The 25,934-nt window shown below is 36.3% G+C and overlaps 1 protein-coding gene across 1 annotated transcript in view; it reads right to left on the minus strand.

The window, feature by feature from the left end:
• The window catches only part of LOC575367 (neuronal acetylcholine receptor subunit beta-2), a 28,206-nt gene extending 2,476 nt beyond the window's left edge, over nucleotides 1–25,730 (minus strand). Inside the window, exons 1-6 of the mRNA XM_775771.5 lie at nucleotides 24,456–25,730; nucleotides 13,663–13,808; nucleotides 12,229–12,273; nucleotides 5,675–5,784; nucleotides 4,775–4,977; nucleotides 102–440 (exon numbers count right to left, since the gene is read on the minus strand). Coding sequence (XP_780864.3) covers nucleotides 102–440; nucleotides 4,775–4,977; nucleotides 5,675–5,784; nucleotides 12,229–12,273; nucleotides 13,663–13,808; nucleotides 24,456–24,651 — 1,039 coding nt within the window. The 5' untranslated portion in view covers nucleotides 24,652–25,730. The remainder of the gene's footprint in view (nucleotides 1–101; nucleotides 441–4,774; nucleotides 4,978–5,674; nucleotides 5,785–12,228; nucleotides 12,274–13,662; nucleotides 13,809–24,455) is intronic.
• Nucleotides 25,731–25,934: the final 204 nt, after the last annotated feature.

Raw genomic sequence — 25,934 nt, forward strand, 5'->3', positions numbered from 1 at the left:
TAAGGCTACAAATGACTCTCCATAATTTTTAAGTCCAACTTAGAGATAAGTTCAACTTAGGATCTTTGTGAAACACCCCCTGGTCATCGGAGCCAACTCACCAATGATAGGCACAGCGCCAGAGGGCGGTAGAAGCTCCGCAACAAGCAACAAGAAGACAGTCAAAGACAGCAGGACAGTGATGCCAAGGCTCACTTTCTCCCCGGACTCTGGTGGCAGGAAGAAACTAAGGAAGGTGGTGGCAGAGATGAGGGTGCAGGGCATGATGAGGTTGAAGACAAAGTAGGTCGGGATGCGACGGAGGAAGACGGAGTATTCGACGTAACTGTAGAGGATGGGCTCGTCGTCCAAGTAGATTTGGTAAGGTTCTTGGTTGGCCTTGGCGCGGAACGACGTTATCTCCCACTCACTGGAGCTCCTCAGGTATTTGTCGGCGGAACCTGTGACAGAAATTGCAGGAAATACATGAATTGAATAGAATTACACTGATGATATTAGCAATATTAATGAAAACAGTGGTGGTAATGATTATTAATCAATAAAATAGAAAAACAAGATCTCTCATTTTTCTGATCTACGACATACAGAAGGCAGCTACATTGGGCACAACCAGACTGAATGGAACAAAATTTCTGGCAATTAATAGCATTAAGGTTCATTTGAAAAGACTTTTTTGAGGAGTAACAACAACATCAATAGCAAAAAAAAACCCTAAAAGAAATAATCAGGGAAAATAAAGTATAAAAATATTACAATATTTTATAAACCGGTTCATAAACGAATAATTGCAAAATGGTCACGGGAATACCCAATGGCTAAGATGGGGAAGAGTGACTATATTCCCTTTAGCTTTTCAAGGTGGAGGTAGGGGACATGTATTTTCAATCCTAAATAGCATAGTTATTTATTTATTCATTCATTCATTTTTACATGGTTCCTTAGCTTACATGGTTTGCTAAACATGAGATTAAAAAAACTTAAAAAACAATAAACTTTAAAAGGCAGTTACAATCATCTATACAGCATGGAGAACACGCAAAAGTTTGGTAACATAAACCTAGGCCTTGCAATGTTGCCACACCTCTACCGTTCAATTTAACAAATATATTCTTAACGTGATACTAAATCAAACATCCTAAACAATTAGAATACTAAATATTGATATTGAATACTAAAGGCGGTAGCTAAAGGAACGAATTAACTAGCTAAATATGTGTTACAAACACATTTTCGATAAAAGCATAGTAATAGAGCATAGTAGCCCTTATCTGGTTAAAATAAAGCATACAATGCTATATTCAAACACTTTGCCCAACGTTGTGCCAATAGGAGTCGACCCAACCATCTATTGGACAATATGTTGCCCAGTGGTATTGTTAAACGTAAGTACCCTAGTTCACACATAATTGTTTTGTATTTTGTCCAAAATGTGGGCAAAGATATGACCCTTTAACTGCCCGACTACGGCAGCCCACTTGTTGGGAAAATATTGACCAGCTGTTTGGCAAAATACGATACAATTATGCACGTACTTACGTTTACCAATACCACTTGGCAACATATTTCCCAATAGATGGTTTGCTTTACTATTGGCACAACGTTGGGCGAAGTGTTGGAAAATATTGCCCAACCTTTTCACTTTGTACCCTCATTTTTTCCAGTGCATGTGTATAGGATGGTAACATACCAATATAGAATATAATTGCTCTGAAATAATTGTTATGTTACATGATAATTTTTTCAGTCCAATTCACCTCGCAATCATTTCATGAATAAAATTATTAAAAGCAATCAACATCATATGTTTGTGACAATCTCGTTGAGTCGTTCGATCAGTAGTATAATTCGTCCATTACCTCCTGGATTTTCCGATTAAATGACATAGATGATTGGCTCATAATGCAGGGCCCCAAGATGCAATCTCCTGCATCGTTATATTACATATTCCCCTAATACATGGTATAATTTGGCGGTTGGTGGCTCACGCTCACGCGATAAAATGCATTTTTGCTTCCTTTTAGTAGATTAACTATCACAGTATAATGCCGAAAACTCCCGGAACACGCGTTCTGTGATATCGTTTGACAACTTACTCTCTGCTATATGTTTTAGCATGTTGACTCTCCATTCTTCAACCAAATTGAAACGTATTTATATAATGTTATAAATGTCTATTTATGTTATTTGTATTGAGTTACCATGATATAACAATTATTTCTTTCTTTTTCATTATAAAGTATCATATTTCAAAAAAACAAAATAAAATACAAACAAACAAAAGCAACCCCTTCACCAACAAAAAAGATGAATTTAAAACGAAAGCTTAGAAAAATCACCTATGAAGGCTTCACATACTAATATGGTTTATTGTACGGTCTGCCTGATACACTGATTTGTAGACTGCAGCGAATACAAAATTCTGCTGCCAGGCTCATTTACATTGGCTCCCAGTTAAAGATAGATTAATATTTAAACTTGTAATAGAATTCAAATTTCAGCATAAATTGGCTCCTCTCTACTTACAACAGCTTCTCAATGAGTATCATCCAATTAGGCAGCTTCGTTCTAGTTCAAGACAGTTGTTTGTCCCCCTTACGGTATCTACAATATCATATGGGCATAGAGCATTTCAATATGCAGTCCCTCAACTATGGAACAAACTTCCTATTAATATTAAAGAATGTTCTTCTCTTGATATATGCAAGCCTCTGTTTAATAAAGTCTTACCTTTTTCAAACGTAATTGTGTACCATTCTTTATACAATGCAATGTATTATACATGGACATGTAGTTTCAGTTTGGATATTCATCATGCTATTATGTTCTTATCATTTCATTTCTTCTGTACTCACTTATTGATTTTTTTTTCTATTTCACAGCGCTTAGAGACTTAATTGTAACTTGCGCTATATAAAAACTGAGTATTATTATTATTATCATTATTCAAACGCGGATCTTTGCAGGGAGAAAATCGCCCTCCCCCTCCTTGCCCTCCCTGAAATATATTGTTCATGATATGTATGAGGCCTGATATCAGTGACTTTCATGATTTTTAAACACTCGCCAGCACCCCTTCAGATAATCTTGAATTCATCTTTGCCTATATTTTATAAGTCCATTTTAACACTAAATTTGATCTTAGAAGGTAGATTTATGAAAGGTTCCTTGAACAGAATTTCTCACGAAATGCTGCTCCCTCTCTGGACACAAGTTCTCGGTCATAGGCAATAACTATTCAATTAATTTGCATCGAACTTAACGATAGTTAACCTCGGGTAATAAAAGTCGAGATCAACTGCCCTATTACCAACGTTCGTTTTTCCTAATGGGTCATATTTTATCCAGTAATACAGTTAGCTCATAACATATCGTAGTGTATTCTTCTGTCGTTTAACAGGAAACACTTTTATGGTCATCGTGGTCATGATGATAAAGCACGTTGCCTATTAAATATTCAGAATGATCGATGTAATAAGGTAATAAGGTCAAGGAATAGTCTTCCTAAAATGATAAACTTTTGGAAAGGGAAGTATTTTGTATAGAACTCCACTATGTACATACTATGAAGGGCATGAAGAGGGTAATAACGACAAAAAGAAGAAGCATCTATTACATTATAGTTATTAGATATTCTGTACCTTCTTTTGAATGCCTAAACACGTATTTACATGACAAAATTGTACCTCAATTTTGTCTCACCTCACATCCCCAGATTAACTCCATTCGACCGGGGGCGTTTGCTGGGTTTTGGGGATTGCTATTGGGGTCTGTCTCTTTGGTATGACTGGGTTGTATTGCATATCTTAACCCTGATAAATAACATTACCGCAATACGCTTTGCATTCACTCACTACATGACCTGCCTCACAAAAATCACACTTTTGCACCGACCCTTACATTTTTAATAGAGAAGAGAATCGCGAAATTATCTTTGCTAATTCAATCATTCTTAGCATTATCTGATTATCAATGCGAGGAATTTAATTTTCAACCAGAAACTAGTGTCATCTGACCGTACCAGTAGCAGTATAGAAGAAAACCAATTCATACATTGTCACTAATCCATGAGTGGGTTGGCAAAAAATGAGATGGGGTATTAAAAAAAGGGGCTGATACAGGATTTTGTCAAATTTTGGAGAGGCACAATCCAGTAAACCTGTGACAAAGAGAAAATGCATTACTTTGTGAGTACTTAAGTTACTATGCATGCTTGGAGTTTAAAGGTATAGACTAGTTTTGGAAATCCCTCCGCCCCCCCCCCCACCTCCTCACAAAAATGAGATGTAAGCTCTTATTAGCAATTATGTGGAAGAATATGCTTTGAATAATACGTGATGATACAAATTTTGCCGGGAAACCGCATACCAATTGATATATTTGGTAAATTATCATATCGATCCGGCCTGGATAGATATAGCGTAGTTACACATACATCTTCCTGTGTACAGTGCTTGTAACTTTACCAAGACCGGGCAAAATATTTTACCATTTTGATTATTTTCAGAACCTTGCAGTACACACCAATACTTATATGCTACATGATCAACATTATCTGATCGATTCCACAACATTTCTTTCACAATGCAATCGCATGACCAGAACTGGTCTAAACCTTTAAAAGTGGGCCAGGGGAGATTTTGCCCCTCCCTCTTGCTGCTTCCATTTTTAAGTCGACCAGGGGGATATGTTATCCATGGCATCGATCTTAAATTGGTAGATCGCATAATCAAAGCGTGCGACTTGTATTAAAAGGAAGGATATCTATATACATTACCTGTTCCGTTGAGCATAATTTCATTAGCGCCATGTTGCCAGGGGCCAAAGGTCACGGTACAGGTCTGCACATCAAAGGGAAAGTTTGTGACGTCCATGGTACAATGTGTCTTAATGATGGTGGGTGACTGCCAAACTACCTTGCCTGTATGATATACACTGCAGATTGAATGGGCTGCGTAGTCCTCGTACCGACTTCCAGCACTAAAACCACAGATTAGAGAAGACAAATGAAGGAAAACATTATTTATAATTTTACTGAACCTTTAAAAGAAACACCTAGATGTTCATTAAAAAAAAAATAGCTGCTATGGGCTTTATTTCGTGAAAGTTATATGACTCGAAATAGGTTTGCGGTCGGATTTATACCAACAATCACTTTATTTTTATTTTCTTTTAGATGGAACTACTTTCAGTTATTCGGAGAAGTATCATACATAAGACTTACATTTTAAATCTCGTCGTATATGAATTTTGTAGACAATAGATTTGTACTGAAACTTCCTAGTATTGTACCTGGGATTCCCAAACAAGGTGATAAATTAAGATGATCGATGTGAATATGTGATTGAGAACTACGATGATAGTCAAAGTCAACATGAATATAACTACAAACTCTAAACTTGATCGCATAAACGTTTAAAGAATCAATTCAAGAGCAATTTCAATACCCTATCATTTTGTCTATGAACCTGTTTGGACTGTAAAATGTGACAAGATCCCGTGCGCACAATACGAAGGGTGACGGACATGGCTTTCTAAATTGCCTTAGCTTTCGTTTGCTGACAGTCTTTACAATTGTGTTTGTTGTGACGAGTAATTTTGATACAGATTTTAGACTTGGTACCAAAGAAACAGTCAAGTAGTTTTAGAATAACGACACTTGTTGTACTTGTCTTACTTGTTGTACAGCCATAGATCCGGCATCCAAACGTCGTCTCTCGTAATCTTGAAGTTTTTGACATTGTTATACCGCGTTGGTTCCCATACCAGGTAGTCATCGTGCCATCTCTGCAAAACAAAATTAAAAAAATTGAAATCAGAAGGATTTGCACAAGTTTGTCTTCCCGGGAATAGCCAACCCTCTTAAGCAATTCACTAGTAAAGTAAGGCTTTATTAAAAGAAATCACGTTAATTCGCTATACATCCTGCGCCATTTGCCACGCATCGTTGCTTCTAGTGATCGTAAACCCAATGAAGCACAACATTTCATAGTTCGCATATACAATTTTGATTCTAGCATAGTCCATGAAAAATATACATTCCTTGTTTTTGCGAGGGTGTGAAGCCCCTCATGGAGAAAGTTTTGTCTATGCCCGTGAGGGTGGGGATGTATATATATATATATATATATATACGTATATATATATATATATATCTTTCTTTTTTTTGGTGGGGGGGGGGGGTGGGGGATGGGGGTTCGTTCGTTCGTGTCTCCTTAGATCAAGATTAATGTATCTTGATCTTCGGAGTACTTGCTACAACCGGCCTTGTCAGACACGTTGCCCCGGGGTGCGAGATAGGACTCTTGCGTGCCCTCATTTAAAACAATTATACAATAACAGTTAACATTACATTTAATTAATAGTATGAAACTATTAAAATTACTCTCATGTTACGGGAAAATTATATATATATAATATGAATCAATTGATTTGGTCGATCCAGTTCGATGGCACAAACACGGCACTACTTGGTCTTGTTGCTCTGTTCGCCAGCAGTTTGAGGATATGGAATCCCGCGGCACATTTAAATACTCAAAAGAGTTCTAACAAGCTGGCCCATGTATTGCTATTTTTAATTAATTAATTTACCGTCACCGTATTTTTCGGAAAGTCGAGCTGAATTACCTTCATAGCAACTTGAGCTCCTAAAATGGCACTAGAAATGTCATATATTAAAATAAGAGCAATAGCCGTGCACTTTGAAGGCATTTGCGGTATGAAAACAGAACTCAACTATCCCTTTAAAGGTAAAAACCAGTATTGGAAACGCCCCAATTTCAAAAAATGAAATGGAAGCTGTTATTACCAATAATGTGAAAGAGTATGTTTTGACTAATACATGATGATAACAAATTTGCCGGGAAACCACCTAAAGATAAGATATATTTGCTAAATTAGTTTATCTATTAGTGTATGAGAGATAAACGCACGTGTCGCGCACGTGTGCGTAGTCCCATATACATCTGTCTGTGTACAGTGTTTGTAACTTTACGTAGACTGGGCCAAATTTCTTATCATTTTGATGATTCCAGAACCTTGCGGTACACACCAATACTTATATGCTAGATGATCAACCTTTTCTGATCGATTCCACAACGTTTCTTTCACAATGCAATGGCATGACCATAACTGGTCTTTATCTTTAAGTAATTTCCTCTCTTACAGGAAAAACAATAACGCTTAATCACCCTAATTCATCATGAATTCACCCTATGATATTGTCTTCCGGCTCATTTCGGACGAATCACACACAACGTCAATTTTGATTGATACGTCATGAATAAAGTATCTCTGCTTATATTTGAATGAAATAGCCCACAGGAAGCAAGGTAAATCGCTCATGTGGTAATACCCGTGGTCATTGCGTCTACCTGAATATTCAAGTTTGCCTCAAACCTCCCACGGGTGCGATGATGAAAGGCTAATCCAGCCTTGATGTGAAGTTAGACGTAAATATTGAAAGAAAAAAACCCTCAATAACAGTTTCATGAAAGTTTCAGGAGAATTAGATGAATACAAAAAGAGTAAAGAATGCTTGAACTTCATTGAGAGGGGATTCTAGATAGCTAAAAACGCCTACGTTTGGTGAAATCTTTTGTTTTTTAGGCACTCGTTTTGCAAACAAAAAGGGTTCAATGATCTGTTTTCTCAGTTTTGTAAAGGGTGAGCACACGTAATCCTTTCATTGGACGAAGAAATAATAAAACATCACTTTTCTTAATCGTATTGTAATAAGAAATAATTAACAGGATACAGCGGCCGCTATCCACAAACAAGGTCGTATTAACATGCTATTTATTTTCGATGGTAAAAAGGCCTTTTTGCGGGCAGCCAACGAATCGGCTTCATTCGCCAGGAAATTTGGGACAATTCCTGGGCTATTTCCCGGTCAGACGTAAAGTATCCCGTAAGTCGTAACACATGTGATATAAATAAAAAGGTTTCATGAATTTTGAAATCTTCATCCACATGAAAACCTTGGTAAAAACCGCCCCATGAATTGATCTGTATAGGTGCTTTCGCATCTAGTACTGATTTGAATAGCCAGGGGCGGATCTAGCTTTTTGCCAAAGGGGGGGGGGGGGGGTTGAACCAGTGGGGGATCCAGGATTTTCCAAAATTCGCGCCGTTTGATTGTTTTACGTTTTGCTCTTCTTTTTTTCCTTCTTCTTCTCCCCCTTTTTTTTCTTCCCTTTTTTTCTTCACTTGGCCACCCAAGGGGGGGGGGGGGTAAACCGCCGAACCCCCCCCCCCCCCCAGATTCGCCCCTGATAGATTGTACCTAATGTTCTTTTAAAACGAAAGTGCAAAACCTTTAAAGCTCTTAACGTATACGGGCAATACCATGAACAAGTTTGATGGACTTAACCTTTGTGTGTGTGTGTGTGTGTGTGAGGTGGTGTATGTGTGTGTGTGTGGGGTCTGCTGTTGGAGTGCGTGTTAGTCATTGTCTTTTCGTTGAGTAGTTTTGTAAGACTTCGTAGCCAATTTTGAAACATGGAATTTATTAAAGTAGGTACAAGATCCCCGCCTTTCAATAGAAAATGGAAAAGAACACCAAAACACGTCTTCTCTCATTTTCTGTAGATTTGTTTGTTTGTTCGTGTTGTGGTTTGTTTTTGTTTCTTTTTGTTTCTTTTCTTTCCGTTTCTTTAGCAGAGAGTTTCCATATGATGTATATGAATGTATGTGTGTGTGTGTGTGTGTGTGTGTGTGTGCGTGTGTGCGTGTGTGTGTGTGTGTACGAGTATGTTTTATGAAACAGAGGGGTCATCTTTCGTCTGCTGCAAAAGAATGGAAGAAATTTTATAATGAGCTCTGACTAATCTAGGTCAGGGCTGTATAGCAAGGAAGCAGAAAGCATGTAATATCTTAATTGATGACCCATCTTAAAGAGAAGGTTGGGTTATGGTTACGTTGAATAATAAGCTGTGAGCCTCTTCATTCAGTTGATGTCAGCTTTGAAGAACATTATTGTGGAAATATCGGATACAAAATTACAATCCCCTGAAACAGACCTATGAAGACAAATGGCTGAAATTTGTTGACCAAATTTTCATTCCGCATGTAAGCCTGTAGTTTCTTATTCCGATTTCAGCGTGCAGTAAATGTGATTTGAAGAAACACTGAGTCTTTTTATAGTCATGTTGATCATTCCATAACCTTTAAGAGTAATTAACAAAATGTCTTTAATATGTTAACGACTACATTATTAACTTTTTCCTAATGCTTTCAAAACAAATGTTTGCTTCACGATGGCTACCAGACATTTTCTTTCAGATGTAATCAAATAACCCCAAACTCAACTTTCTCTTTAAGGTGAATTCAGCTAAGATTTCCCCATCACGGATGCTTACATGTATGTTTCATTCCCAGTCTTGCAATCAATAATAATATACGCAACTTGTCATAAAAATAAACACACGTATTTATGTTAATTCCCCGGCTTCACGAAATGGGCAACCCTCCTAGGACACGCATTAAAACATGAATAAGTGTATATACAATGTGCATTTTTCCAACCATTCCATAAATGGAATATATTTTATCTATTCATTTCATTTTTTCTGCTGTCTCATACATAAATTGATATGTATATCCCATTTACCTACCATCTCGCATTATAATGGATATCCCTTTTTGTTCATTTTATTTTGAAAGGTTTTTATCATGTAATGGCTCTACATGCTTCGAAGTTCATATCTTTTGAAAACAGCGTCTTGTTATAATACTGGAAACCCTCCATACAGAAGCATACGGTAGCCTTTCAGAACGAGCTTAAATATATATTATGCTTGCGTAGAAGGTTTAAACAGGAGTAGATGTTTTTACCAACATCGGAAATTGAGTGCTTGGCATGCAAACGTCGTCTTGAGAATGGTTTGCGTCATTGCCATCCATTTGCGGAATAAAAATCAGTTATGAGAAACCCGTGCTATGTTTCAGTGACGAACAAACGCAGATGTGTAGTGTAGGCCCGTTGCTTTTTATTTAGGGCAATTATCGAATAGATGCAAATAGTTGGAATGTTATGAAAAAATACATTTGTATACCTTACAAAAAAATATTTGTAAATGTGGGGATTGAAATTAAATTGTAATATGCAAGAATTTATTAGGGAAAAATATTTTCTTTCCAATAACTTAGGAATGCATTTTAGATGTTAGGTTTTCTTTGAATAGAACACTTAACCTTGTCCCGTGGAACACAACACGCACTCGGGGCGTACATAAAGGCATTGTGAACGTTTGAAAGTCTTCCGACGTTTTGCGAGAGTCTGGAGAACGGTAGTTTGATTGGACTTTGTTAACAATTAATTATACATTTATTTTTCATCTTTTGAATGTTTGCAATAATGAACTTATCGCAAAAATGTAAGTGACATTTTATTGAGCAGCTAAAGTGAAGTAAATACCTGAAACTTGTAACGTAATTATTATGATTAGTTCCTTAAACTCTTTACGATATATAATATACACGTATATAAGGACTAGACCATGAAGATACAAGCTAGAAGTTACTGTATGCAAAAAGAAAACCTATACACGTCATTGGTATTTGATTGTGCACTCCTTCTTCTTTTAATATGATCCGTCGGCAAATATCCGGTGAACTTTTAGCTGGCCTAGTGAGCCAACATTCAATTTATCGACCCTTGATCGCCCAACGGAACCATTTTTTAAGGTTCAATGTTACGCTCTCAGAGATAACTAAGAAGTCATAGGAAGAAGAAAAAGATAGTGTCCACTATTTGTTTCCATCATCTCTTTCCTTTCTTGTTCTTGTTTTGTTTAAATATGTATTGTAATATCTTACTATTCATTTATTTGTTTATTGCTCTACATTGTATCATTATTTTTTGTTACACGGGGCTCTCCCGGAAAGCATTTTTTTAATGAACTGAAGAGACTCCCTTGTATAAAGAACACGGAATTAATAAATAAATGAGTAAATGAATCGATAAATTAATAAATAAATAGATATTCGAATAGTAAAAGACATATACTATCAGTATTTTACAGAAAGTATTGCTTTCAAATACAAATGAACTATAATTAGAAGACACAAGAGGGAATACTAAATATGAAAAGTCTAAGAAATAGCAATAGGCTTGTATTTTCCAGCTTTAAGATTTGCAAATGTAAAAATACAATGGTCAAGATAGTTGTAATATACAAACTTGTGTTACCTTCGAAAATTAGATTACCAGGCGAAAACAAAAATGAAATGAGACAGTTCTGATATAATTATGCAAAACGAGCTGTTGTGTGGTGGGTAGTCTATTTAAGTCTCCTAAATGACAGATTCCGGTATATCGAGTCATTCGTAGCGTTATGTCGGAGAAATTTGATAATTTTTAACGTTTGACCAAATATCGGCGAATGAATTTTTTTAAATTATATATATATATATATATGCATGCCTTCGCGGTGGGCCTGCCGCATTGCATCGATATCTCCGACTCCACGTGAATGACAACTTTAAGGTGACGCCCCTAACTTATATTATGTAACACTCGGAGAAATTAAAAGACAAACAAACATCTTCTTCATGATTTAGGTTCTAGAATAATGATAACAAAGTTAACAACCGAAATTGTAGTGCATCTAAGCGTTTTTGTCAGAAATAAAGCCGAACTGGCTCAGAATCGAAGACGATCACATTACTGATCTGGTGTCAATACGACTTTGAGCCGATTAAGCTTTTCCTTTTTTCCAAAATGGGATCGTAGTAAGATAGTGTTCGAAGAGCCTAAGGGTTCTTCATGGGGATTTAGGTTTTGGAGGATGATAACAATACTAACAACCGAAATTGTAGTGCATTTAAGCGTTTTGGCAGAATAAAGCCGAATCTACTCCGAATCGTAGATGATCACATTACTGATCTGGCGTCAATACGACTCTGAGCCGATTTAGCTTTCCCTTCTATGACTTCAAAAAGCGGATGGTAATTAGTGTGCGGAGGGCTTAATGGTTAATCATAGGGATTTAAGTTCTGAAGGATGATAACAAAACTAACAACCGAAATTGTAATGCATTTAAGCGGTCTTGTCAGAAGTCGAATCGGTTTCAAATCGTATACAATCGCATTACTGATCTGGCGTTAATACGACTTTGAGCCGATTTTTCTTTCCCTTCTACGACTTCCGAAATCGGATCGTAGTCAGATCGCATAGTGTGTGAAGGGCCTAAAGGTTTATCATGGGGATTTGAAAAAGAATGTACTTACCATAGTTAACCATGCGTTAATTTTAAAGGTCTCTGATCGTTCGTCCTGTATTAAGATAATACCAGGGAAAAAACATTAAACTTCTGGAAGTTTACATGCGTAGTATTCAAGCCTTGGCCTTTCTATAAGTGTGCAGTTCGTGAAAACAGTGCAATTGGCCCAATGAATATTTAAAATTGAATCAGTTTTAGTGTCTGATATCGTATAAGTTATTTCATAGAAATATGAATCGTTTTGTTTAAGACATTTTCCATGCTTTTGATTTCTGTAAGATCGTTGCATTATTTTGCTGGCCATTTTTTTTTTCATCATATCGTTTATCAATTTAAAATCGAATATAAACAATGATAAACCTGTCAACAACTAGATATTTCAACGTTTTCCTTGAATACAAGATAATTCTTTCTATCACAAGGGGTTGGGGTAACAAGGTCCAACCCCTTTCAATCGCAAAATTCGATATTTAGACAGACAAACCTCTATGAATCACTTCTTTTGACCTGCTTGTTATTTGGAAGAAACATATCTATCAGGAAATTATTAAGTCCAAGAACCGTTTATTTCTCACTTGAAAATTCGTCATACAGAAACATTCTGTATTAAAGGGGAATTCGACCCTGATTAATAAATTGGGTTTAATAGAAGGAGAAAAATGAAACAAACAGGTCAGTGAAAGTTTGTTCAAAAACAGATACAAAATAAGGAAGTATTAATATTTGAAGGTGCGATCGATCAAACACAACGCGATGAAATATCTTGCGATGTCTCCTTCGAATTAAAAAAAAAATCAAAAAAGAAAATAAAATTTCCCTTTAGAAAATGTTCAATCATACATTCACCCTAAATATAATTTGTTTGGAAATAGGTTTTATACAATCCTTGTATGTAACAAGTCTATTACATCATCAATAACTAAATAAGTGAAAGTATATGACATGTACAGAGTAAGTTGGAGAGTAGCTCACAAGATCCGTCACAGTGTCGCCAATTTGTGTTTCATTGATGCCAAATTAAAAAATTCATAACTTTCCTATTATTAATCGGATACTTTTAAAACTGTTAACTAATTTGCTTCTCTCATCTTTCTACATTTATTAAATGCAAGATATCAGGGTGGACTTCCTCTTCAATTAATTCATACTATAGGAACATTTTAAGTTACACAGTCGGGAGCTTTGATCTGACACACCAACTCGAAATGACCTACGATGCACCTGGGTATGCTAACCGATACTCAAATGTCATTTTAACAGAGCATCTTTTCTTTTTTCGAGCATGAATATAAATAATTCCTTTCTCTGGACTTGACTGCTTATAAAAGGTAGAAGAAAAAACATCTTCAACGAGTAAGAGTTACTGTATATTGGGAAAACCCTGGAATGCAAATATGAGAAAAAGGATTGATAACGATCCGGGAATAGCGCCATATCTTACCACATCTAAGACCTGGGCAACGAAGAACTGCATCTCGACAAGGGTGGTCTGGGAGATATTTCGTACCGGTCGAATCGACTTGTCGTATCGACCATTCGAAAACAGATCCGAGCGGAGTTTCATGTGGTCACGTGACCCTAAGGCCTCTAAAGAGATAAAAAGAGATGAAACGGGAAAGGTAGAACAGAATCAGTCTTGTTGATACAGTAACGAGTTATGTTTTGGGTTTAAAGGGAAGGAACTCTAGTAATATTGTGTCGTGTTGAATAACAACTTGTTCTTGATATTAAATTCATATAGTTGGTTGTAAGAGTGTAAGCTGCTACGCCATATAGAGAGTCACTGTATATTTTATTAGATGAAAATAAAATATGTTATGGGATCCTTGCAAATATATTAAACCAGTTTGATGAAACAGTGTCCTTATCCTCATTCTATGAAGCCTGATAAAACTTATGAAGAAAATAAATTTAAAAAAGGCTCTCTTTATTTCCTTCTCTCTCTCTTTCTCTCTATATCTCTCTCTCTCTCTCTCCCCTCTCTTTCTCCCTGCATCGATCTTGAGTTTTGAGGAAAAGAATGAGGCTAAAAGCGGAAAAGGCTACTGTGAATCGCTGTTATATTAAAGGCCCGAAGTAACATTGTCCATAGATCTTACATACACGTCCTGCTTCCCCGTAAAACTCTTTATCTCGAATGTTACTTATCATCATTAAGGGCTTACTTAATTTCATATTAAACTCATTGAAACATTCTAGGATTTTATATCCATAAATCTTCGGCAGCCCGCATGCAAGAAGGCCATTACATCCACCTACAATACATACATGTAGGTCTTATGGCATTATTGCAAGCAGTCGTTTTTTTTTCCTGTCAATAATTTGAATAGATTATTCACAGTGTATTCTTAATGGTGTTTTCTTAATATGTAGTGAAGGGTTTTTTAAATAACAAATAAAGGAAATTAGCTACAGTCACAATACAATGTGCACTCTTTGAATAATTAGTTTTTGTTAACAACATCTCTTGTGTGCTCCCTGCTAATAAATTTAAGTGCATGCGTTGCCACTGTTCGCGTTTTATTGTTGAATGCACAGCCCGACTTCAAACTATACGTGCATTGCCGTCCCCGAGGGAAATATGGCGGGGATATCTTATATCACGTCCCTTACGTCATTTGCGTGGATAAGTAAATTATATTATGTAGATACCCTTATTACAGACTTGACCCTTATACCCCAGACACACCAACGAGACCGACACTTGGGCCCTGTTTCACAAAACTTGTCATCAGTGACAAATGACAGTTTTTGTTTTAAGCTACTGAAATCCTTGCTTCTGATTGGTTAACAGCAGATTTGTCCGTGATTTTTGTCATTTGTTTTTGCGAAACACCCCCAGATCGACAATAGGCCAAACAAAAAGTAGCATTGCCTTGTATGGCCATGATCTTGATGGTAAGAGTCGGTTGGGTAGTCTGACTGGGGTATCAAACTTTTCCTTGGAAGACGTCATCTCTTGTTTCCCAAAATATTGTCCACAGCAAAACAAGATGATTAGCACAGGAGTGATATAAAGTTTCGACAATATGTACCATGTTGCGCAAGCACACATTAGAATAGTATACGCCTTGCTGTCCATGGGCATTTCCGGTATAGAGGGTGTAGCTGGCGAACGTCCAATTCCGTTTAAAAAAAGAAATAATAAAAAGAAGAAAAAACGATGGCAGCAGCAGCAAAAATAGCAAAAACAATTGCAGCATGCAGGCAGTAGCAACACTGCTTCGAGGAACATTCCGCCTACAATTGTTTTTAAATGTCTGGATACGTCACTGTCGTTATCTCACTACAAATTTAGCCAGGTCCTCCTCTTTGCTTAAATGGTTTTGATTGCATGTGTTCATCCCGAATTAGCGTGAAATGAGAACAATAAAGACAATTAGAATGTTTCAGAGTTTAGGGAAAAGATTACCAGTGATAAAGAAACGGATATAACATTGTCAAAACAATTCAGATCTTTTGTTCCTATGACGCGTCGTAGCATACGCTAGCTTTGAATTAAAACAGTATCAACCACGAGCAATAATACATTGATCCAACATTATTCATGCTAGAACTATGTGATGTTACATTTAAAAGGAAATGGATCGATAAAACATGAAACACGAAACAACATAACACTTTTTTTTTGCAAAATTAATATGACACGTGTGTATCTATTCATCAAAGAGCATTATATGTAGCGATTATCTGTACAACATCTCCCTTAATCCCTGATAGCTTGCATAAGGTATACAAAACTACCTTAAATTTATTATTCTTTGCTGGCATTTGTTCCCTCCCAGCAGCTTCCATCCTTTTAATTTGATAGTATATGTCTTTGAAGGTTATTTGGATAGATTGGGCTACTAAGCGAGAGAGATTATCGGCTTGCGTCTTCGGAAATGTGAAAGTTCATTCTCACAGCACGACCGCTGTAAGGCTTTCTATTCTATTACGGTACCGTTACTACGTTACCACATTAATAAAGATGTGAAGAGATTACAAAGTAATGTTTCTTATCCTTCTTAGCACTTTTCACTAACGATGAGCAGATGTTTAATCTTTCTGTGACGAAAGTGTTATTATTCGAATTGAAAAAGAATATCGAACGATAGTCTAACTTGGGTGCAGCCGGCGTACGCAACTGCCTGCTTTCAGATAAAGAATAAATTAACAGAATCAACAAAAACATAAAGCCCACAGTATACGCCTCATATGAAAAGGATATTAATGATAATAATAATAGTGGCTTCTTATACAGTGCGTCCCAGAAAAAACGAAACCGAGAATTATCGATGTTTTATCATAACTTAGTCACATTTATAATTAATACATGACACATATTTGGAAAGCTTAGATCCTCCCCTTTCATTTGATGCAACTCACTTGATGCATATTTCACGCATGAGTGAAATAAATGAATTTGAAGAGAGAAAACCAAAAAGTCATTTGGCGGACGATATCTGAATTTTAAAGGGAATATCAAATTTCTAGAAAGTTGAGTTTCTGCCCTTTCATATGACACCTCAATCACGAAAAATGAGCCAGGAATAACAAAGTTTTGTATGTTTAAAGTAGTGCTTGCATTTCCATAATTTTATCGAATTCGTTTTCACTGGCTGCCTGCCGTAGCACAAAACAGAATTGTCAATAGACTTAACTCCGTTTCGTTGACAATCAGCCATGCATGAAGTCTTTCGTCTACGGCCTATTGTGAATGAAACGGAGTTAAGTGTTTTCTTAATTCTATGTCCCTTTTGTAGCGAACATCAAATTCTGTAGAACTTTGCAGGAATAAGGAATATGTCATGTATGTCCTATCTCTGAAATTGAAACGTTAGCAGTGTCCTAATATTCAATTTATGCAAGGAAACCCGTTTACTTGCTAGACTTCACTGTCAGACACGAATGAGTGACTGACTGGCTTTTTTCTTCTTCGATAATAACATCCATAAAATGAGCTGTAAAGGTTACATGAGCATTTGTCTACATAAATAACCCACTTCTTGTAATGGCCAAAATTAAACTGATTGAATCTTTGGGCAGCATAAAACGTACAACCATTCGGCACAATGGTCTGAAAATCTGACTATTACTTACTGGCTCTATAGCTCTTAAGTCGATTTGAAAACTAATAGCCGTTATTTTCCCATTTAAAGACATTTCCACCCCCCCCCCATTTTTTTAAGGGAAGATCTAAATTAGTATAATCTTTCAAATGCTGTTGTAATTTAACATTTTCATTTTGGGGCCTATAAATGGACAAAGTACCTTTAAATACACACAAAGTATATAATTAAGATTTTCCAAAATGTACTTGTCTCTCCAATCGTGCCACTGGCGGCCAAAAGAAAGATGGTACTCCTTCAGACAGAAACTCCTCATAGTACAAGTAGTACGACAAGTGGATAAGGGGTTAAAGCTACAGCGCTGTCTACGTGCATTGAATCATGAAAACTCGCCATTGGGCCATGCGATTCAAGAGTCTTACAAATGGGGGTGGGGGGGGGGGAGCTTTCAGTTTACTGAAGCTAATGAAAAGAGGAACCCGTGAGTTCATACAAAAGTATGGGGCACTTGTAAAACCAATTACGAATCGGAGTGGCTCAAAAATACAGATCTGCATGCCAAAACTTCATTAGTGTAGTCATGAGGGGCACACTCAAAGGTTTCCACAAGAGAACGTCATGAGAGTTCATCAAGAACACAATGGCGCTCGCAAACAACTTATATGTGCATGAAAAAAGGTATAATACAACAACTGAGAAGCATATTCGAACATTTTATTCGTACTTTCCAAAGAATAAGTAACATTAATGATGGGGCACACGCCAATCCTCAAAAGTGCGTGTAGTGCGATGTTATGAGTACTGATATATAGAAAAAAAAGGGCTTGATGCCCCTGCCCCCACCCCTGGATCCGAAACTCATATACCAACTTGCATGATATCAAACCACGCACGTGGGTAGCCAATATCGTGACCGCGTTACCAAACAGTGCCGAAGGGTCACAATCCCATTAATGAACACTTTGCTCGACCTTTTTTTTTTTTATTAAACTACGATTATACCCCTGAATAATCAGACAGACTTTCATTACTTCCTTATTGTCCTCTTTTCGATCAATAATGGTCACATTACAGAATTTTCCCACATATTTTATTGGAGGGTGGCAAAGAGGCGTTGTCCATTATGAGATTAACTTTCTAAAAGGCACTCCCTCTAGGGAATGAGGTTCTGAACACTTGAAATGTTAGGATATACGTCTTCGTTTTTAATTAAATTCGTGTGCCTTAAAGGTAGTATGTCCCATTTTCAGCCAACATTAAATCATGTAGAACTTTGCAGGATTTATGAACACGTCACGTATGTCATAACTGTGAAATTTAAACTTTAGCAGTGTCCTAATAGTATTCAAATTATGCAAGGAAACCCGGTTACGTTTTAGAATTCACTGTCAGACACTATTGAGTGACTGGCTGACTTCTTTTTTTCCTTTGGTAATAACATACAATGAGTGAGCTGTAAATCACACACAAAATAGTCTGAAAATCAGATTATTAAAAGTCACCCAATTAATCACAAAACTAATGGTCGTTATTTTCCCCACAGACAATATTAAGCCCTTTCGTTCTTAATGCCGTTGTAATTTAAACTTTTTACTTTTTTTGGCCTGTAAATGGGACATAGCAACTTTAAAGGAAATCTGGTCTATTAAAGTATAAAACTTATCTAAAAAAAAGCGGAAAAGTCAAAGAAACAGACTAGTGTAAGTTGAATAATATCGGACAAACATTAAGAAAGTATTGTTGTAAACACTGTACGTATGGGCACTTTAAATTGACTGAATCTGAAATGTTACTATGAAGTGGTATGGGAAAACTTTCCAGTTTATTTCAATACACAAAATTACTAAAATGTTAATTTTTCAAAATGTATGACTCCTGAAGGTTATTTTTCTTTTAGATGGCCGATGAAAGCGTGTCATCCATATTATCATGCGTAGTGCCCTAGTACCCAACCCACGGACCAAGTTGCCAATTAGAGATTCGCTTAGACTTAGTGATCACACGCTTCACACATTCATAACTCTCTTTATTATTGGTCCGATTTATTTCATACTTTAGCAATACCTTTGCTCTTATTTTGTTTGTTTTCATGCAAATGAAGTTATTACAGAAGTAATTAAGATTGCCCTTTTTATCTCCTCGGCAAATACGTGTTACCCCAGAATGAGAAATAAAAACGATTTAAACCCACCCCTATCCCCCCCCCCCCAAAAAAAGGAAAAACAAATCAAAGACATATTGGGCAATCAACATAAATAAATTTTTGTCAATTACAGATTTCTGTGATAACGTCATTCTTGGAAACCTATTACAATTACATAGTTACCTAACAACTTATTACAGCTGGTCCGGAGTTGAAAACACTTCATTTTCTTTATCCCATAATAGGACAAGATCACGAAGATAAGCCCAGATAACAGGTATAATCTATAGCCAAGCTGGGCGTGATTGTGACTTTAAAGTATATTTTATCTTTTTTTCTCTCCTCTAAATTCTAGGGAATACTGTTAGTAATCATTACGAGGATCAATCCGTCTTCAAGATTACAAAAGGGAATACAATTGATCTGCAACATCCAACACGAAGAATACAAGAGCAATCTTCTTTCTTATACTTTATGGTCTCCTACCCATTGGGGCGGGGGACGAAGGGGAGGCAAATATCAAATTTCCCCCCTCCCCCACGCCCATGATTTCTTGGTCTTTGACTATGCTTAAAGTTAATAACTCAAAGCCGAACTCAAATGTCCCGTTCACTTTAAAAAGAAATTCTGCCTGATAGAGAATTTCTGAATTAAAACCTACCCCCCCCCTCCCCCGAGATAGTTAATGACATTTTCTTTACATTTATTCATAGCTTTTTGAGTAAATTTCGGAGGAACCCCAGGTGCACCACAAAAATGTAATAATTTTTGTTTTCTTATTCTATACACTGAATTTGTACACCACAAAAGCGAGAAAACCATTTATCAAGAAAAATAATGATTCCCTCTTGTGTAAAAAGAACATAAGAGGAATCTCCAACATGCAGCCTCCAGCGATCCAATTTAGTAATGAGGCCCCTATATTTCACAGCCAATGAAAAGGCAAAAAAAAGAAAAGACAACGACCTTAAAGTCCCGGATGGTAATAACACAACGATGACGATAATTACATTTATTAGCTACGTCACACCTGCTCAAAACCGGAAGGGCGTTAGGCTAAATACAAAGTGAAATAAGTTAACGCCATCCTTGCTCTTAAGAGATGGCCATCATTATAGATTGGTGTCGGGAATCTGTGATAAGACGGATTCCAGAGGAATATTGTGCGACCGAGGTGTAAAACATTATAATGGTCTAATGCATCGTTTGTTCACAGCCAAAAGGGCGGAAACCCTGTATAAAATTATAAACCACTCTGGCTTTCAACAATAACATAAACATTGCTGTCATAGGCGAGCTTTATTGTTGTGTTGCAGGTATTGTCAATGCACCTTTCGACCACGATAATGAAACCTTAATCTTTAGTTATAACACAGAAGTGCTAAACGAATAGTTATAATTATTTGCCAAACGAAGGTACCCTCCAATAATTGTCACTAAAGTTGTAATTCTCTAAACTACAATCATTGTACCTGAGCAGAAATATGTTTGTTCCATACCTTTAATAGTTTGTATGCATTAGGTATGCTTCATATTTGGGAAACTCTTTATCATATTATCAAATACAAGTTTAAGTTCCTTCCGTTTCCCCGATAAATCTAACCATTCGCAACAATGTATACTTGTTGTAATTACGCTGTCTATTTTTTATAAATTATAGTTTGCCTTGTTGTTTTGTTTCCTATGTTGTTATTTATACATTGTTGTTGTTGTTGTTGTTGTGTTTTTTTTTTGTGTGTGGGGGGGGGGTGAGGCTTGCCCCATCAAATATTTCAAAGTAAGGATAGTTCATATAATTATCTATATTTCTGAAAGTGAGAATACAAATATAATGTATGCCCTTGTTGTTATCTAACTCTGCAACAAATGAGCATTCGTTTATTATCCGACACTACATTCATGTCATCATGATTCAATGGTAACATGTTGATTCGTGATTCACGGAATGTGCTACACAAACAAAATATAAAAAACTTATTGCATGATGTCATTGAATTTATAGAAGAAAAAATATAATTTATCGGTTCAAAGAAAAACACATACCTACGAAATACATACAAAACAAGTAGTACCAGGTACACTGCAACGTTTCGTTCTTACTATATTATGATGATGTTATCATACGTGGGTTCGTTGCGCAAACACACGGCCAATCAAAAAGTTACATGTCGTCATACATTGTGCCTTTTCTTTGTGTTCCTTCGCCGTTTTGCCTTATGTTTTTAAAGAAAACAATTTTCCACTGTCAAATTCGGCCAGAACAACACAATGGTGAATTGTATTTGACTTTCTATGTGTACTCATAAGCGAGATAGTTTGCCATATTTCAGATTAGATAGGTAATAGGCAATATACATGCATATGGGACTAGTTTGTGTCGTACATGTTTACACAAGCGAGATAGTTTGCCATATTCCAGATTAGACAGGTAATAGGCAATATACATGTTTATGGGACTAGTTTGTGTCGTCCATGTTTACATAACAGAGGGGTCATTAAATAATCCATGCCTTATTTCCCTCAAATATATAAAGAAAGAGTGGCATTTTTTAATTTATTTGTTATTATTATTATTATTATTATTTTTATTATTTTTATTTTTTATTTTTTTATTTTATTTATTTATTTATTTATTTATTTATTTTTTTTTTTTTAATTTATTTTTTTTATTTATTTATTATTATTTTTTTTTGGGGGGGGGGGGATGGGGGAGGGATAAATTGAGTGTTTAGTATTTGGCCCAGGGCTGAAGTTAGGAATGGACCATTTTCGAAATGTAACCAAATGTAATGCATACGTCTTTGTAAAATGCATCGGTACGAATTATTTCATTCATCTGTTTTAATACGAATAATTTTATTTCAAAAGTCAAAAAGCGAACTGGATCACCAATTTTTGTCAGATAGGACAAATATTATAGTTTGCCCTATCTATAAACAACGCGTAATATATGCATTTAGCATTCTGACTAGTGGCAGGGGGACATTATTAATCGCACCTGAACTCTTTTATTCCGTAATTGTATCCGTCTGTTGAATGAAATATAAAATGTAGAATGTATCACTCGTATTATATTCTTTTCTATTTGATTGTAGGAAATGATCAAATGTAGAGGTGTTGTGGTCGAGTGGATACGTTGCCGGACTGTCGATCACAAGGTCCGCGGTTCGAGTCCCGCCGCCGCACTAATGTCCTTTGGCAAGACATTGATTTACATTTGCCACACTCTACCCAGGTAAAGTAAATGGGTACCTGGTAGGAATTTATTCCTTGAAATGCTAGAGCGCCGTATGGCAGCCGTGCTAAAGCCAGGGTAATAATCGGGAGCGCCAGGAGGGTCAAATCTGACTGACATGAGCGCTATACAAGAACCCACTTTTATTATTATTATTATTATTATTATTATTATTATTATCTATTTGTATTTATTATAGGACAATTACACTTACTTTCTGATAATAGCCATCTGTTCCCAAATGAAATGAAAAAGGCTCTTTTCTAATTGCTTGTTTATTCATAATTATTTCATACTGCCTTTCATTGGTATTCATATTGCATACGTACTGCACTGAGTGCACTCATATTTAGGTTTATTTAACTTACTATAGGATATATACATCCTTATTTTTCCACCATATTTATTAGGATAAAAGTTTTTGATTGTTAAACTGTTTGTTGTTTATTGTTTGCCTATATATATTGTTATTATTATCATAATGATATAATGAGTCAAACTACTAATAATAACAATACATTTAATAATAATAATAAAAATGTTAATATTGATAATGATAATAGTAATAATAATTATATATTATATTGTTTTAGTAATTACTCTGGATATAGGAACAAATATTGTCAATAATAAACATTCAGAGAAAATATCGATATAATGAGAATGTTAAAGTGCTATATGTTTATGTTCATTTTCTCTATATACTCGTTTTATGTTCTATGTATCATGTCACATGTATATTTTTTTTCTGTGAATAATGCATGTAAAGGCAACAAATTTCCTTTCGGACATATACAGTGCGTCCCAGAAAAAACGAAACCGAGAAGTATCGATGTTCTATCATAACTTAATCACAACTATAATTAATGAATGATACATATTTGGAAAACTTAGAGTCTCCTCTTTCATGTGATGCTCCTCAGATAATGTGAATTTATCTTTGAAATTCAGATACCGCCGGCCAAATTACTTTTTGGTTTCCTTCCTTCAAATTGCTTTTAATCACTCATGCGTGAAATATGCATCACGTGAGTAGCATCAACTGAAAGAGAAGACTCTCAGCTTTCCAAATATGTATCATTCATTAATTATGGTTGTGATTAAGTTATGAAAAAACATCGATACTTCTCGGTTTCGTTTTTTCTGGGACGCACTGTACAATTTGAATTTAATTTAATAGAGTATTTGTATTGAGGCACTTCACAAAGACGTATGTATTAAATTTGGGTACATAAGTGTAGAAAACTGAACACTGATCAGTTGTATTATGTTGACCAACAAAACACTGCCTGCCTCAAGCATGCCAAGAGGCTTTGAGTTTGAAACCTATAAACCGACAACCGTATTATATCGAACATTTTCTACAAGGATGAATGAATAAGAGGAAAATGAGTGACAATCTTTCCTCAGCAGATTGTGTACGCCTTTCTAAGAACGATATGGGAAAACAGCCGAACATTGCACAGTAGGACGGTTGAAACATTAGAAATCAGAATGAGTTGATAACAGTTTTTTTTACGACTAACATGTGGGATATCTAAGGTTGTAGTTTCAGAGTCTACAAGCATGTGACACAGGTAGCGATGGGTTATTTGATACAAGAGAATGGATTGTATAAGACCCAGTTACACTAACGAGACCGACACCATACCAAAAACGATTGAACCAACAAAATTACATAATCATGAGTTGTAACGAATCGGTTGGTTTGATATCGGTATGGAGTCGCTTAGGCGGTGTGACAGTGATATAATTATGGTGATATTTAATAAAAACGTAATCGTTGTATATAAAACAATTCATACCTCCCATTCCATCAGATGGACTTAGATCATCTCGTGTGGTATTCTCTTTGTCCTGTCCTAAAACAGCAGGAATTACCAGGTAGAATAACAGCACAAACATGACGAAAGCCAACGTTAGATTATTGATCAGTATGTCGTTCATGCCGAAGCTCGAAATGTACTTAATGATTAATCCCAAATGCACTAAAGTGTGCATCTAATGTAGTCACAACAAACAGTGTTTCGGTCGCGAATCAACACGTTCTCCGAGCTACATAAGTTCTAGCAAGAGCATCGACTTCGCGAGAGGACTTCAGTGCGTTCATCCATACTTTATCGGGGGCTGATGTGCTATCCATGTATAATCCGAAATGAATAATCCAAAAGTCTTATCCATATGTAATCTGAAACGAATAATCCGCAAGCCAAGACCTTCTGTTCATGCTTCATCACGCCAGTGTAAGATAGTGTCACCATTAATACATTAGTTTATAGTGAAGTTCATCTTCCTGAACCAAGTCAAGAAGTGGCTGCTTTGCGGTGCGTGCATGTGGTATGTTGTATAAGGGTCTAAAAGATAGGGAATGCAATTGTTATTTAGAAAAAAGAGGAAAAAATTGCACTCTCAAAACAAAGCTTTTCTTTACGCAGACGACCTTATATTGTTCAAAAGTCCGTACTTCACGCCTATACGGCACCTCTAGGTAGGTCACGTGATGGTATCGTTGCTCGTTTTTTAATAAACATCCATTGTGAAGCCTTGAAACTTGCCACCAGGTACATGTGATTTATCACAACTTCATTTAGAAAAAGGGGACGGATGGTGAAAAAGTGAACTCTTTCAGTGAAAGGCTCACACAATAAACGTTATGTGTCAGAGTGACACGCGATGACACGCTAGATATAATCACTCAGCATTGTACTCATGTCATCGTGTATACACATAGTAAACGTCCAAACTGGCGTCATCCGAAAGTACAGTAAATTGCAGTTTACAATTAATACTCAACTTGTGAGATTGCTAAAGCATTGATATATTCCATTGGATAGAGTGAATTAAGGCGAAGTTCACATACGTATACAGAAGAAATACCACTATACGTTTAGGAAACGTATTCACTATTTCACCATAAACATGTAAACGACCAACAACCCTGTGTAGCAAAGACGGTTAAAATTCCTTTGAAGAAGAACTCGGTAGCATTTAACCTTTCCCGCGCTTTGATGAATCGTCTGCACAGCGTGAGAGCAGCATCCGCAATCTGGACCTTTTCTCTTTCGGTCATGGCGCGCGTGTGTGTCGTCTGCGTTTTAACTAATGTCCCCGGTTGTGTGGCGATCCCCCCTGCTGGGGGAGTGTTCACTCGGCCTGCACTTAATCAACATCCTAAACAACCCTCCCTCCCTCTCAACCAAAAAAAAGACAGGATGAAGTAGTATTTGAGTTTAAGATGACCGTCTGCCTATTGCATAATATTTAATAATTTCCATCAGATGATA

The sequence above is a fragment of the Strongylocentrotus purpuratus genome, unplaced genomic scaffold (genome assembly GCF_000002235.5).
Source record: "Strongylocentrotus purpuratus isolate Spur 01 unplaced genomic scaffold, Spur_5.0 spur5_scaffold_15, whole genome shotgun sequence".
Lineage (NCBI taxonomy): Eukaryota > Metazoa > Echinodermata > Echinoidea > Camarodonta > Strongylocentrotidae > Strongylocentrotus > Strongylocentrotus purpuratus.